At 41.2% G+C, this 14,915-nt stretch overlaps 1 protein-coding gene across 8 annotated transcripts in view; it reads left to right on the forward strand.

Moving 5' to 3' along the window:
• The window catches only part of HECTD4 (HECT domain E3 ubiquitin protein ligase 4), a 112,829-nt gene that overhangs the window by 82,921 nt on the left and 14,993 nt on the right, over window positions 1–14,915 (forward strand). For all 8 annotated transcript variants that reach the window (XM_039504791.1, XM_039504792.1, XM_039504796.1 and 5 more), the window contains exons 53-64: window positions 2,024–2,161; window positions 2,579–2,715; window positions 2,869–3,029; window positions 4,043–4,224; window positions 6,134–6,339; window positions 6,718–6,848; window positions 7,133–7,338; window positions 8,669–8,848; window positions 10,432–11,735; window positions 13,135–13,342; window positions 14,243–14,466; window positions 14,551–14,702. In XM_039504791.1, coding sequence (XP_039360725.1) covers window positions 2,024–2,161; window positions 2,579–2,715; window positions 2,869–3,029; window positions 4,043–4,224; window positions 6,134–6,339; window positions 6,718–6,848; window positions 7,133–7,338; window positions 8,669–8,848; window positions 10,432–11,735; window positions 13,135–13,342; window positions 14,243–14,466; window positions 14,551–14,702 — 3,229 coding nt within the window. The remainder of the gene's footprint in view (window positions 1–2,023; window positions 2,162–2,578; window positions 2,716–2,868; window positions 3,030–4,042; window positions 4,225–6,133; window positions 6,340–6,717; window positions 6,849–7,132; window positions 7,339–8,668; window positions 8,849–10,431; window positions 11,736–13,134; window positions 13,343–14,242; window positions 14,467–14,550; window positions 14,703–14,915) is intronic.

Genomic DNA, 14,915 nt, shown 5'->3' on the forward strand with positions numbered 1-14,915 from the left:
ACACTTTTTAGACACAGCTACATCAATACTGACTGAAATATGAAACTTGTGGGGAAGTGTTCTTAGAAAGAAGAAAGGTTATAGATGATTGAAATGGTTGGCAGCTTTTTAGCATTTAATAGAGCTTAATAACATTCTACCCCCTTATGAGATAGTTGGGCAAGGAATAGGGGCTGATGGGACAACCTGTAAGAGGGAGTTTGTGTAAGTACCACATTGAAATCTCCCCACAAAAAAAACAGAACCAGGCTTTAGCACCAGGCACAAAAGGTCACAAATGCAGCAGCAATAATAATGTATTACATGATTTAAGGGGAGTTTAGCATTTTTTGCTACATTCTACTGTATTCAACAGAGTCACTACTTTCATTTGAAAAAAGGGTTCTACATTTTTCATTGCAAAGATCTAACCATTACAATATAATATAGATACCATTACAATATAGACACGGGTTGCTAACATGTTAACCTGGTTCTTCAGGAAACCATTGCCAGGCAAGGATGGGAACCTCAGGGCTTAATTTGGCTCATTTTGAACACTAAAATTGTTATTGTTGGTACCTTACTTTCTCTGTTTTATGACCGATTATTTTTAGTTGTATAATCTTGTATTATCAGAGATTTTTTCATTTACTTTTCTATCAAAGTTCTTTCAGTCAAAATTACTTGATTAAGGACCAAAAGATCTTGACAAAATGTTGCATAGTTTTCATGAACTCCTGATGGTTTATCTGCTTTTGATACTTGATTTTACTTGCTATTTAGGAGCTATTGGCAAAGTGTAACCTCTATCAGATGTATGCTAATTCATTTTATTTTTATGGCTAGAAACCTTAGCTCTAGTGTTAGGTTTTTTCCCAAGATGTGTCTTCTTCCATGTTGATAAACTAGTGATTTGGACACAGTGGAATGCTGCAGAAAGACTTTTCATTTCAGTACAAGTTTGGCAGCTCTGCCTCACGTGCAATTATTTGCTCAGCAGGAGAGTCAACAGCCTTCTCCCACAGCTTATGTATGGGGGACCAATCAGCCTGAATATTCCATGACAAATGTGCTTTGTAAATAAGTCTTTCTCCTCGGTGCTTTAGAAGTCATTTTTTTTATTTCATTGCCACTCACAAGTTAATTGCACTTGGTAGGTCAAAGTTATCCAGCAGCTAGCATGTGAGTGACTGAGTATATCTTTGTTCCTAGTCACCTGACACTGAGGTTCCTAGTCACTTCTTCATGCAGATTAAAATAAAATGTTCCTTTTAAAAAAAAAGTCATGAACAATTAAGTAGATAAACATTTCTGTTCTGATAAAATCAAAACAAGCTCCTGTGCTGTGGTTTTCCCTTTATAATGCTCTTTCTTAGTTTGTTTTGCGATTATTCTAATCCGGTGGTTCCCAAACTTGTTCCACCACTTGTGCAGGGAAAGCCCCTGACGAGACGGGCTAGTTTGTGTACCTGCCGCATCTGCAGGTTTGACCGATCGTGGCTCCCAGTGGCTGCGGTTCGCTGCTTCAGGCCCATGGGAGCTGCTGGAAGCGGCGGTCAGTACATCCCTCGGCCCGCACCGCTTCCAGCAGCTCCCATGGGCCTGGAGCGGCGAACCGCAGCCAGTGGGAGCCGCGATTGGCCAAACCTGTGGATGCAGCAGGTAAACAAACCGGCCCGGCCCAGCAGGGGGCTTACTCTGGCGAGCTGTGTGCCGAAGGTTGCCGAAATCTGTTTATAGTCTGCAGGTAAACATTTAGTTTAACTATGAAATAGTTATCATCAGTAGTAAACAAACTTGTTTCCTGAAACAGATTAGCTCTATAAATATTCTCCAGAAATCAGTATGATATTGATTTAGACTTTTTGAGTGCTAGACTTTAGGCCAGGTTTTGCTGTCTCTTATCCAAAGTGTGGAGTGAGGTGGCGGAATCTGGCTTGTAATGAGTAGATGAGACTATGTTTTAATGTATTTGTAAGATTGTGTGGTTTGTTACAAGACCAAGGCCAGCGTCTAATCCAGATGCTATTCTGTTTATCAGGAATGGTCGATATAGCCCGACAAACAGTAGAATTCCTTTATGAGGAAAATGGTGGTATCCCAAGAGACCTCTATCTTCCTACCATTGAGGATATCAAAGATGAAGCAAATAAATTCACTATTGATAAAGTTCGGAAAGGTATGTCTATTTCAATCTTTATTTGCCAGTAGGAGAAAAGTTAGGACTGAACACCCTTTGACCTTGGCGCACACAGGACAAAATCATTATTTGGTTGAATTAAGGCTGCAACTTTTTTAGTTCAATAAATGGATAGAACTGGAGGGGTTAAATCACTGCTTTTGTTTTACCTTTTTAATAACTTTTTTAAAAAGTGAATCACTTGTCAATATGTATGTTGTGCACAAAGTGAAAATGTTAAACAACCCACCAAATAGCAGAATCGGGTGTGCTAAGGCTACAGCCTGTGCATTCTGAGCCAAAGATTAGTCTATCGGACTCTGGGTGGTAGGAGTCAGCTTGTATATACTGTTAGTTTATTCAGGACCTTCTCATTGTAAATGATGTTTTGAAGACATGTTATTCCTTTGTCTCTAGGCCTCACAGTGGTGACTCGCTCCCCAGACAGTAACAACGTGGCCAGCAATGCTGTGGGAACGGCTTTACCTAAATTTGCTATTCGTGGGATGCTGAAGACATTTGGTCTCCATGGTGTTGTTCTGGATGTTGATTCAGTGAGTAAAGCTATATTTAAGTTTTTTAATGGGTTTACAGCATTTTTCTCTGATCTATGTGGTAAAACATGCTAGTTCATGTAAGATGCTGTTTTCTGCTCTTTGAGTAAAGATGTGTCCAGTGTATAGATGGCGTTGTGTTTGACATTTCAGGTAAATGAATTGGTGCAAGTAGAGACTTATCTCAGAAGTGAAGGTGTGTTGGTAAGATACTGGTATCCTATTGACATGTTAGAAAGGCCACCTGCTGGCTATAGGAGGACTGCAACAAATGGATTGGTTACTCTGGATAATACAAACATCCAAATTCACAGGTAAATAAGAAATTAATTTAGTGTATTTAGAGTGCATAATATATCAGTATTTCCATGCTTATTACTTGGATGAACGTAGTGTTTCATAACTGTAAAATTAATTACTTACTGCAGCTTTGCATTAAATAGTAGATTTCAAGTAAACTTCTGACACCTTCTTAGTACACTCACTAGGTTTAGACCTAAATAGAGGTCATTGGATCTCCACATAGTATTGGCTAGATCATCTTTTTATAAAAGGAGTCATGATGATCTTATTAGGGCATTATTAAAACAAGAATGATCTCTAAATTATTCATAAATATTTAGCTCTGGCAAGGGCAAAAACATCTTGTCTAGTATAATCACTTATTGTGTTGGTGGTAATTTCTGTTTATCATCTATGTGCTCAATCCCGTGTGATTCTGAACACTTCGCATTCCTACTGACTTCAGTGGGACCTCAGGGCCCTTCACAGGATTGAACTCATAACTTGAAGAACCAAGTTGTAAAAGCAAAGACCACTAGTAGAAGATACCTAACTTATCTGAGGTCCCAACTGAAAGCAAAGGGAATTTTAGGTAGGAAGAATTTATACCTTTACCTTGCCAAAAAGGGCTATCAGATCATTAACTAAAACTGAGGCATCGATCACTTTATCTCTTTCTAGAGATGAGAAGAGTGTTTGTTCACTGCCCTTGTATCAGAGTTACGAGTAAAGGGGACTCTGTTCCTGTCATCAGATCCGTACATGTGGGCCCCCACAACTATGAAGAGCACCATAGAGGTTTTAAACTTGTGGCCTGGTGGTGCCCTAACACTGGATAAGCAGTAGTGAGAAGTTTAGAGTTTCTCATATAGAATCTACCTATTCAGTCACTAATGATTTGCTTTCCGAAGTGAATAAGGAAGATTTGGCTCTACTTAACAAGTTATTGCTGTTTTTAAGTTCATACGTCTGTTTTGGGTCCAAAAATCAAGTTGGTAGGTATAGTTCCTATTTTAATTAACTCTATTTCTTGCTTTTTTTATAGAGAACTTTTGCGATGTGAAGCCTCACTTGCGCGGTTGTACTGCCGCATGGCTCTCCTCAATATTTTTGCCCCCAAATCTCCACATATGTTTACTCGTCTATTTCATATTCCTGCTATCCGTGACATCACCCTGGAGCACCTGCAGCTGCTGTCCAACCAACTTCTTGCGCCACCCCTTCCTGGTAAAATAATACTTGAAAAGTGCAGCAGCTCATTTGCGTTTGATACTGTAGTATAGCAATGTGTGTGCTCACAAAGAACTGTGTGAAAGGCTGATTAAGTTTAGGAGTTTCTTGAAACTGACAATTTTCAATTTGTTTCATGAAGCCCTGAAGTGCTATTGCTTTTAAATTAAGTTTTTCAAACTTGCATGAACATATGAAATAAGCAATCTCTTACTAGATTCATGAGCAGGTAGAAAAAGGGCTAACCACCATGTAAAAGCAGTTAAGTAAATTCGGGGCTAAACTGAGGTGTGTTCATTGCAAATGTTTATTGATGATCTCATGAAAAGTAAGCTGTAGGAAGGAATTCTCCCTCCTTATTCCTCCCCCAAATAGAATCCATTTAATATGTTGCTATTCTTCTTTTCGTTTGTGGGATACTTGTGAGAAACTGAAAACGTTGTACAGTTTGAATTCAGTATAGGTATATAGCTGCCATTGGGTCACTTCATTTTCAAAATTCAACTTGTCTCCAGTTATACAGAACAGTTCATCCTTTTCCTAACAGAGTCATGAATCTGACAAGTATCAGAGGGGTAGCTGTGTTAGTTTGGATCTGTAAAAAGCGACAGAGTCCTGTTGCGCCTTATAGACTAACAGATGGATTGGAGCATGAGCTTTCGTGGGTATTAGTCTATAAGGTGCCACAGGACTCTTTGTCGCGTTTTATGAATCTGATAACTAATTCCTCATGAGTCTAAGAGAATGCATGTGGCCGAATTCTGGGAAAAGATCTTGGGTTAAATTAACTGTGTCAGTGGTGGAAATCAACCTGTCAGATGCCATTATGCATGCTAAGAGATGCACGCAACATGGCAGGGCACTTAGGAGGAACTAAAAAGTAGCTAAAAATAGGTGGTTAATACCTAAAATTAATCTAAAGCACTTGAAGATCTTCCCTCCCCCAAATCATTCTGAGAGTGGACTAGCTCTCTCAGAGGCTGCATCATGTGTGACTCCTCTGCAGAGTACAGAGTATTTTGAGGAATTGCATGGCTTTGGGATCCTTTTCTAGATTACAATTTAAATACTCGTAATTAAGCACACACCCTCCCTCCATACTTCCTTGCTTCTCCTGCCTTCTTAGCAATATTTTTTTTTCCATTTCTGGCCTTGTTTAGCTAACCTGTGAGTAATTTGCATCATGTTAATGTGTATAATTGCACCTCGCTGAGCGGGATTTCTGCAAACAGGCTCTGTAGGAATTGCTTTGTCTAGTGCCGCAATGCACTGCAAATTGGCCCTCCATAGCTCCTGCAGTAACTTAGTAGACAGCAGCAGTCTGTAAGGGAGGCAGTGATAGGGAGCCCTCTAAAAATAGCTTGTTTGTGGGTGGGAGAAGCTTGAGATCAGGGACACCACTTCTCCCCGCTTCATCTCATCGAATGAGCAGGGGAAAAACCTCAAGTGCCCTGGACTCATTGTACAGCCTCAAAGAACCCCTCAAACTGGGGCTACTCGGCCCCTTCTGTCTCCCTGGCCATCAAGTAGCATTGGGGGAAGCAATGTCTCCATATCTGACCGGTGGGGTGGGGAGCTATCTGACGGCTTCCAGGGTGGGGCACAGTTGGGTGGCCCCGGAGCCCGTCCACTGCTTTTCTTCCTGGGGGAATCCATGTAAAGATTGGAATACTGCTGGGACAGAATGAGTCCGGGCCTTCGACCCTCCATTCAGTTCTGTGTCAGCAGTGTCAGGGGCACAGGTTTGGCCCTGGAAGAATTCCTTATACTGCTAAACCTTGGGAGGACTTGCACTTGGGCAGGAATGCAGATATAAAGGCTTGTGATCTGAGAGTTCCTTTGTCTGATTACTTATAAGTTCAGAGATCTTCCAAAATATGCAGTGTATTGCATTTGTTCTTTACAGATGGAACAATCAGTTCAAGTTCTATTCTTTTGGCCCAGTCCCTACAGCATTGTATCCATTCCCAGAACTGTTCTGCCACAGACCTTTTCTACCAGGGCAATTCACAGCAAATCAGGGAGTGGCTGACTGTAGCCATCACTCGGACACTACATCAAGGAGAGGAGAGTCTGTTAGAACTAACTAAACAAATCTGTTCCTTCTTGCAGGTAAATGATATTTTTTGATGCTTTCCGAATGTTTATAGTAATGTAAAGAAAATGTGAATTTATTAAAATATGTATTAATCTTTTTCCTCTAGAGAGATTGCCTTTCTTCTTGCCAGGCTATTTTTACATCAGTTATTACTGTCCTTAAATACATAATACTGTTAATCATAGTGCAGTGTTTCTCTGCACACACTGCAGTGCTGTCTGGTCATGTGAACACGTGCAGGGGGATAGCCTGTGTAGTACTGAAATGAATGCTCTCAAGTTATCTAACTAGTCTGCAGTACTATTTTTAGCTGTAAAATAAGGGGCAAGGAAGGGGTTTTGGCTTATTGCTTTGCTTCTCCGAGGCTTTCATTGTTAAATGTCATTTTACAGACTGCACCAGAACAATTCCCCGCTGAAGAGTTCCCTATTTCAGAGTCCAAAGTCAATATGGATGTTAATTTTCCTGGGGCTGCTTTTGTAGTTGTGTCCTGTAAGGAAAGTCAGTCTGGATTCCGCAAAGAGTAAGTTATTAAGGAAGGGGGAGAGCAACCAATTATAAAGAGCCCCTGTGTAGGCTGCTGGGCCTGGGTTGTGATCTGCCTTTCTCTAAGACCTCTTTGGGAATTCTGTGTAATGCTTGTGTTAATTTTTCCACACAAACCTTTCCAAGGATTTATCTTGGAGAGGTGGGGGATGATAGTGCAGAAGGATATGGAGTACCCCTTGATTGTGTCCTTTTTAAGTTTGGGTTTTTATGAATTTTAATTAATTTAATTAATTAATTTGTTTTCTGGTTATTTTCTAGCTCCTCCCTGTATAAGGCTCCGTGGGCTCGAGTGTTTGTCTATGGTCTTGGTCATAAAATAAAAAGGAACGGTCAGTTAAACCTAACCGAGGCAGTATGTTACCCTCGGGATGCCTCTCCAACCAACACAGGCTTGACACCACCCCCGACAACCAATCAGTATCCTTCAGTGATTATCTCCACTGACAAGGTCCACATCAAATTAGGTAAATGTTCTTAGTCTTTTCAAAATGAGGACAGGCTAAATCACCTTATTTCTCAGAGTTTCCTCAGGCAGCACCAAACCTACATTCTGTTCATTTGGGTACTATGCTATGCAAGGTATCAGAAAATACCAGGCAATAGGAATCTACCGTCACTAACTAAACAGGCAAGGCTTGATCTCGGCCGGGCAGTTCTAAACTCACACTGCAATCTCGTCAGTTCTCAGAAGTCAGCCAGTACCTGGCGTTTTCAGGGGGGTCTCCCCTCTGCTCGCTGCAGGAATTGGGACCGGTGACTGAGCAGGCAGCACTTGTTCTGCTAAGTTCAGTCCTGAACCATTGCCCCAGGTTGGTGCTTTGTTATTTGAGATCCCACATTTTAACCTAGTTTTATCTCTGTAGATAGTTATATGGCTGGCCCTCGTCACTGTAGGATCAGGGCCCCTTGAAAATATTTCGGTAGCAATAACATTCCTTCTTCCCTCCAGCCTATAGAAGAAATAGCTTGGTTTGTTTATAATAATGAGGGTCGGGGGAGAGAGGGCAAAAGAACAAGTTTTCTTTCAATAAATTCTTCCAAGTCTCACCACTCCTGGTCACTAGGGTCCCTGTATGGTTCCATTTTGCAGTAGCACGAATGTCCTGCCAATATTCAGGAAACCATTGGCTACATCAGGGGTGGCCAACCTGTGGCTCCGGAGCCACATGCAGCTCTTCAGAAGTTAATATGCGCCTCCTTGTATAGGCACCGACTCCGGGGCTGGAGCCACAGGCACCAACTTTCCAATGTGTCTGGGGTGGGTGGGGGAGGGGGTGTGCTCTCTGCTCAACCCCTGGTTCTGCCACAGGCCCTGCCCCAACTTCACCCCTTCCCACCCCCTCCTCTGAGCCTGCCATGCCCTTGTTCCTCCCCATCCACCCTCCAAGCCTCCTGCACACCACGAAACAGCTGATCAGGAGGTGCAGGGAATGGGGGGGGGCGCTGATCGGCAGGTGGGCGGGAGGCGCTGGGAGACGAGTGGGGTTGCTGATGGAGGCCTGCTGACATATTACTGTGGCTCTTTGGCAATGTACATTGGTAAATTCTGGCTCCTGCTCAGGCTTCCCTGGGCTATAGCATTAACTTAATATTTTCCTTTTCTGTCTTTTCATTTCTGTTTAATGAGAGGATTAGTCGATTTAATGAACTACCTCACTTAACAAACACTTGAGCTTAGAAAAATGTAAAACAATGTTTGAACCTGGCCTAATAAGACGTTGCTTTTTCTTGACACAGTTGTTGCTTTCTAGTTTATAGAATTGTAATGGGAATTCCTCTGTCATCTTGTTTAAGGAGTATCCCCCCCTCCTGGAGCTGTCTTAGTTTTGCACTCTCTTCCGCTTGAATTCCCTCTGGCTCTGGCGTTTACAGAACAGCTGTTAACTTGGAAATCAGAGGATGGTGATGTGAAATCAGAAGATGAGCTGGATACTATCCCTGCTTCAGTTCTCTTGCAAATGGTGGAACTTTTAGGTGAGAGTACAGCATTTCTCGAGTATTTAATTACAATGAAACAGCTGATCAACTGGACTGTTCAGAAAGAAAAAAATACAGTATTTAAGCTTTCTTTAGTAATTATGATGGAATTTATGGTTTTTAAACTCTAAAATAGTGTGCATTCGCATGGTTTAATAATGCCAAATTCTAAAATAAACTCAGTACTAGAAAAATCACATGAAGATTTTCTAGCTGATATCTATTAAGTACATTGGTTAAAATATTCAAGAGCACCTAAGTGCCTGAATCACTTTTGAAAATGAGACTTAAGAGTCATTTAAGAGCTTTTGAAAATTTTACCCCTTAGCTCATCAATGCACGGATGTGTTGACAATGTTACTTAGTAACCAGGACCCTGTGTATTCTCCAGTACTGCAGCCAACTTTTTGCCACAGAAGCCTCCGTTCTGAGCTTTCATTTAAAAAAAATCTAGCATGCATGGTTGTGAAAACAATTTTGTAAATCTAAATAGAGTGTAAACTGCTATAGTGCTGTCCTCCTAAGTCTCCAGAAGGCTTAAAATCATGAGTGTGGCAGTTTATAGAACTTGTATTTATCTCCTTTTATTAACTATGAAACCTTAAAGATGGGAAATTCTATAAACACTAACTGCTTCTCTACTGATCATTTTAAGAAAATATCCAGGTCATGGTCTTCTCCCAAAATTAAATCTATGATTTTTCATTCAAATTTTTAGTCAATTTCACAGCAGAGGTGCAAGAGGGAGAAACCCAGAGTCATGAAAAAATCAGAGAGATGTGGGGTTGTTGGAGCGTGAGTCCACCGCTCCCTCCTCCTGCAGTGGCAGCTCCTGTCCTGCTGGGCAGGACCGGGCCCTGCTTCTCGCTCTGGGCATGGTAACCCTATGCACTAGGTCACAGCACCACTGAGGTTTGGCACATCCGCTCCTCCATCTCCATCGCCAGCCAGGTGTACGCACCAAACTGGAGTGGCATTGTGACCCCATGGGCCAGGTCATAACGCCCAGAGCAGGGAGCCGGGCTCACAGGAGTCATCACTGCAGGTTTCACAAACTTTATTAAAATTAACAATTACTGTGAACACTGTAGCCTTGCCCATAATCACAAATGCTCTCTGACACTTCCCCAAATGCCACAAAGCTCCAGTTATCCCTACCCAGTTGCCAGTACCTCCAGCTTCCCCTAAAGGCTTCTTGTGATGCAATTATGTGTTGTGAATTGAAAAATCTGGAGTATAACAAAAACTGAAAATGTGGAGACATCCATCACATTACAGCAAACACAGGCCCACTGATCAGGTTGTATTCTGTCATTTTTTAATTTTAATGAAGGTGCTGCATTTAAAGCCTGCTGAACTTGAGTGATGCAAAATGTAGGTTTGTTTTGCCATAGGACCTTCTAGTATTATGTATTTGTTGGTTGTATGAAGATGTCTCTGTGGGAAGAATGTCCCCATGGATTTGTAAGTGGCCTCGCTTGATTTTACACTCATTGAATGGTATTGTCATAATTAATGTAATAAATCCAGTCACATTGGAATAAATCTAATTCCCATGTCTGTCTGTCTTCCATACATAGGGAACTTTCTCTGGACAACAGACATGGCAGCTTGTGTGAAGGAACTGATATTTCATCTCTTGGGAGAATTGCTTCGCAAAATTCATAATCTGGAACAGAAAAAGAACCCAGCAGGGTTGTCTTCTTCCATTGCACTTCAGCTAAATCCCTGTCTAGCCATGCTTATGGCTCTTCAGTCAGAACTGCACAAACTATACGATGAAGAAACTCAAAACTGGGTGTCTGGAAATGCATGTGGTGGCTCTGGTGTGGGAGTGGCTGACCAGGGAAGATTTTCAACCTACTTTCACGCTCTGATGGAAGGCTGTCTAGCTGTAGCAGAAGTGACTCTGCCAATCAACATGAGTGTAACAGCTAGTGTGATGTCATCCACAAATGCCCCAAATCTAAGTGATTCATCTTCCTCCTCTTCATCTTCTCCGGGGCAGACGCCCCAGAGCCCAAGCCTCCTGTCAAAGAGGAAAAAGGTCAAAATGAAGCGGGAAAAGACATCGTCTTCAGGTAAACGGTCTTCATCCCGAGCTGCTGAGACTGACACTGCAATTCTCAATATAGGAGGAAGCAAACCCGAGGATATGTTATGGTTTCATAGAGCACTGACCTTACTTATAATTCTCAGACACCTAACTAAAAAGGATCCACAAGGGCTAGGTGTGACAAATGATGCTGTAGCTGATGCTTGCCAGGCACTAGTGGGTGCAACAGCTCATAGTCGGTTACTTGTGATTTCTGGAATACCAACTCACTTAGAGGAGGGTATTGTCAGAAGTGCAATCCGGAAGGCATGTAACGCACATGGTGGAGTCTTCAAAGATGAAATCTACATCCCTTTGCAGGAAGAGGACCCCAAAAAAATCAAGGACAAAGCAGGAGGAGGAGAATGTAGGACTGAATTGGAAAAACCAACTGTATCTAGTAGTGCAGACAGTCTCGATATCAGCAGTTCTAGCAGCGTCACACCTGCCATGAGTGTTAGTGCCTCAGCCTCGACAAGCCAGGCCTCCCTCTGCAGCTCGCAGGGTATCTCTCGGACAATTAGCGATATTTCTGTAGACCAGTTTCAAGCTTCACTGGAGTTGGCCATTCCACCAGGACTGCTAGAGCCACATGTTGTTTCCAGCCAGGAGAGTTTAGATCTTTCACTTTGCAGCACTGGAAGCCTTGGCAGCCTTGGCAGTCTTGGGGAACCACTTGACAATGTAGAAACAGCGTCTGTATCTGATGTTGGATCAATGTACACTGTCACGTCACTGGACAACCAGCCACTGATGTCACGGCCAATCAAGGGTTTTGCAGTAGTGGAGGTAACAGCTTTCAGGCAGTGAGGGATTCATTTGTAGCTCCCTTTCTTGCAGCAGTCAGGTCAGATTTTGTCCTAAATGAATGATGTCAATTCTAGTAACCGTCTTCCCCCAAACTCAAAAACAAAACAAATCTTGTTTCTCACTTCTCTCTACGCCACACTGTGGGGGTGACTCACAGGGCCAAAGAGGGTGTTTCCTTTCCATGTAGACTCGTGGCGGGGTAATACTACAACTTGAATAATTCACTTTTGTATGTTGGATGGAGAGTGGCAGGTACTATAAACAAGGAATAGTTCAGCACAAATTATGCTGTCTAACTAGGACACAGCATAAAACGCATTCCAATTAGAATTTGATGGCTGTGCTTTCTTGTACTAAATTATCTTCAGATTTGCCCCAGGGATCACAGTGCAGTGACTCTAAACACTTTCTCTTGCCTTTATCAGAACCTTTAAAATCAACATCCTTTCTGAATGCAACAGTGTAGAGTCACTGCGGGTTTTTAGAGTCTGTTACTTTAGTAGACTTGAAGAATGTACTTGATTCCATCAGTATTATGGTTTGACATTGAATGGTTTTGAACTTTGTTGCCAAAAGGGAGGCATACTTGGGCTAACATCTGCTTGTTTAAAATTCTCCTTTCCAAAGGACTGCAAATGCTATTGAAAGTCTAGTGCTCCTAAATCCCATATTTGAAAAATCTCCCCCGGGCTTCCAGATGCTTTCAGTAACATCTGCCTCAAGTTTGTTGCAGCTTCAGAATTAGGCTTGTGTTTCAGCTCCTCTTACAGAAGGAAATATAGTTTACTCCAAAAGAATGTATTCAGCTGTCTTAATTTTTAATTGAGCCAAAGATATTAACATTGAAACAAACAAGCAATAGACCCTGTACAAGGAAATTGGTAACATAATCATGTTGAACCCTACAACTGCTCTGTAGCTACTCCAGTAATGGGGCATTACTGATATTCACAGCTTCCAAGAAAGTTAGGGAGATGGAACAATAGCTCTGGTTCCAAGGGCCAATTTTATGTAGATATTTTCTAATTACTGCACAGTTGAGGAGAACTGCAGGTGAACCTGAAACCTTCAAGTTGATCTAGAACTAATATTTTCGTATCTCAAGGCTTCTGAGAGTTGCCTCCAAACTTAAGAAATGGAATAGTCATTGCTCAGAGGCCTGTGTAATTAACCCACGGTGTGGTGGTTTCAAAGAACCCACTTCTTAGAGTGTATGTATTGCCAGGTAAATCTGAATTCTGGTATCAGAGGATTAATGTAGCACATGTGTAACATTAAACCTCTGCAAGAAAAGAGAACGCAAGATTTAACCAATATAAATGACAGATAATTTGTTCCCCATCAGAATTCCTTGTAACTACTTTCGTTATTTACGCAGATAAGGTCACGAGCTAAAATAGAGAAAATCCGAGCCAGTTTATTTAACAGTAGTGATCTGATTGGTTTATCAAGTCTGGACGGTGAAGATGAATTAATGGAAATGTCAACTGAGGAGATTTTAACTGTATCTACTGTAAATCAGAGTTTATTTGATACGCAAGGGAGCCCAGTCCTAGAAGACTATTTTAATGATAAATCGATAAAAGGTGTGTATCTTTCATATTGGTAAATACCTTGTTTCCATGTTTTATGCAGTGGTCACATTCTTCTCACTTATGCTGGTGTAAATCCAGAATAATTCATTGACAGACTGACTGACAATGGAAAAAATTGTTCTCATATAAATTACTTGCCAATAGATTAGGGGGAGGGGATTTGTGAGAATTAGCACATTCAACAATCGCTAAAGCTGGTCAGATACTAAATAAAATGTTATTCATGATTAACTTATTTAATAGCTGACAGGAAAAAAAATTATGATTTTAACCCATTTGCAAATATTATTAGACCAAACTGTTCCTTGACTTGAACGGAGTTATGCTGGGGCAAATCCAGAATAACTGAGCAGAATTTTACCCATAGTCTTCGACTTACATCAGTCAATGGTTAATTTTATTCTAACAATGTGATCAAAAACTCTTGAATCAAATCATAGAAAGCTATAGAAAATTATATCAGTTGGATGGGGCCTAAATTCTAAATGAGGGGGAGAAAAGATTAATCGGGGGTGGAGGCAGGGAGGAATTGGCCTCAGAGAACAATTAATTCAATTATTGACATAAACACTATTGTGTATCTATGCAAATTGTGATGTGCACCTGGGGATCTGCTGGATAACTAAATCAATTGTTGATGTCGCTCAAAATTACACTAATGTAGTGGATCAAAATAAATGGAAGGCACTGTCTGCAGTACCATAAATTGAACTTTAAAAATGTCATGACTGCTTTGTGTACTGTTTTCTAAATTATTTGCTGTCTAGTATTTTAGAGCACAAGTTTTTTTTAATAATATAGTGAATGAATAGAAACACATCTTCCCAGGGTCTTGACTCTAAACTCTCTTTTTATGTTGGATTTGTACTGTATTGCAATTTTTTGTATTAGGTGAGAAATTGGTCCCAGGTGCTCGAGAAGTCCTCTCAGAAATATTTAAGAGCTGTGTTCACTCTGAACAAACGCTGAGCCTAACTCCAGCGAAACCCATTAAAGTTGCTGATATTTATCTGAGCAAAGAGCAAATAAATTCCCAGACTCCTGGAAACCTTCTCCATGTCTTCTTCACAAATGTCCGCCCACCAAAGAAGGTGCTGGAGGACCAACTCACTCAGGTAGCTGTGTGTAAAACGCCTCTTTAATTACTCTCCTGGTGTAATTTGAAAATATTGGCTAATCATTCATTTCTCTTTTGGAAGATTTTAAGGAAATACGGTGTCCCCAAGCCTAAGTTTGACAAGAGCAAGTATAACAAGGCAGGCAAAGAGCAACATCCAGTGAAAGTTGTGAGCTCCAAACGTCCGGTTACTAAACCACCTGCAAAGGAAAAGTCTGTGCTCAATAGTGTCAGGTTAGTGCCTTGAACTTTTCTGCAGTCATAAAACAGCTGACTTTTCTGCATGGAACTAGCTTTTCCTTTTTGGTGTTCTTTCATACTGGTGTGCAGAAGATGATTTTAAAAGAAAATTTAAAAAATCAAGAGGTGACCTAAAATAACTCATGGCTTTGAGGGCATAAATCATTTATTACGTTAAACAATATTTCATATTTTAGACTGATACCA

Source organism: Mauremys reevesii, linkage group 18, assembly GCF_016161935.1.
Source record: "Mauremys reevesii isolate NIE-2019 linkage group 18, ASM1616193v1, whole genome shotgun sequence".
In the NCBI taxonomy this organism is placed as follows: Eukaryota; Metazoa; Chordata; order Testudines; family Geoemydidae; genus Mauremys; species Mauremys reevesii.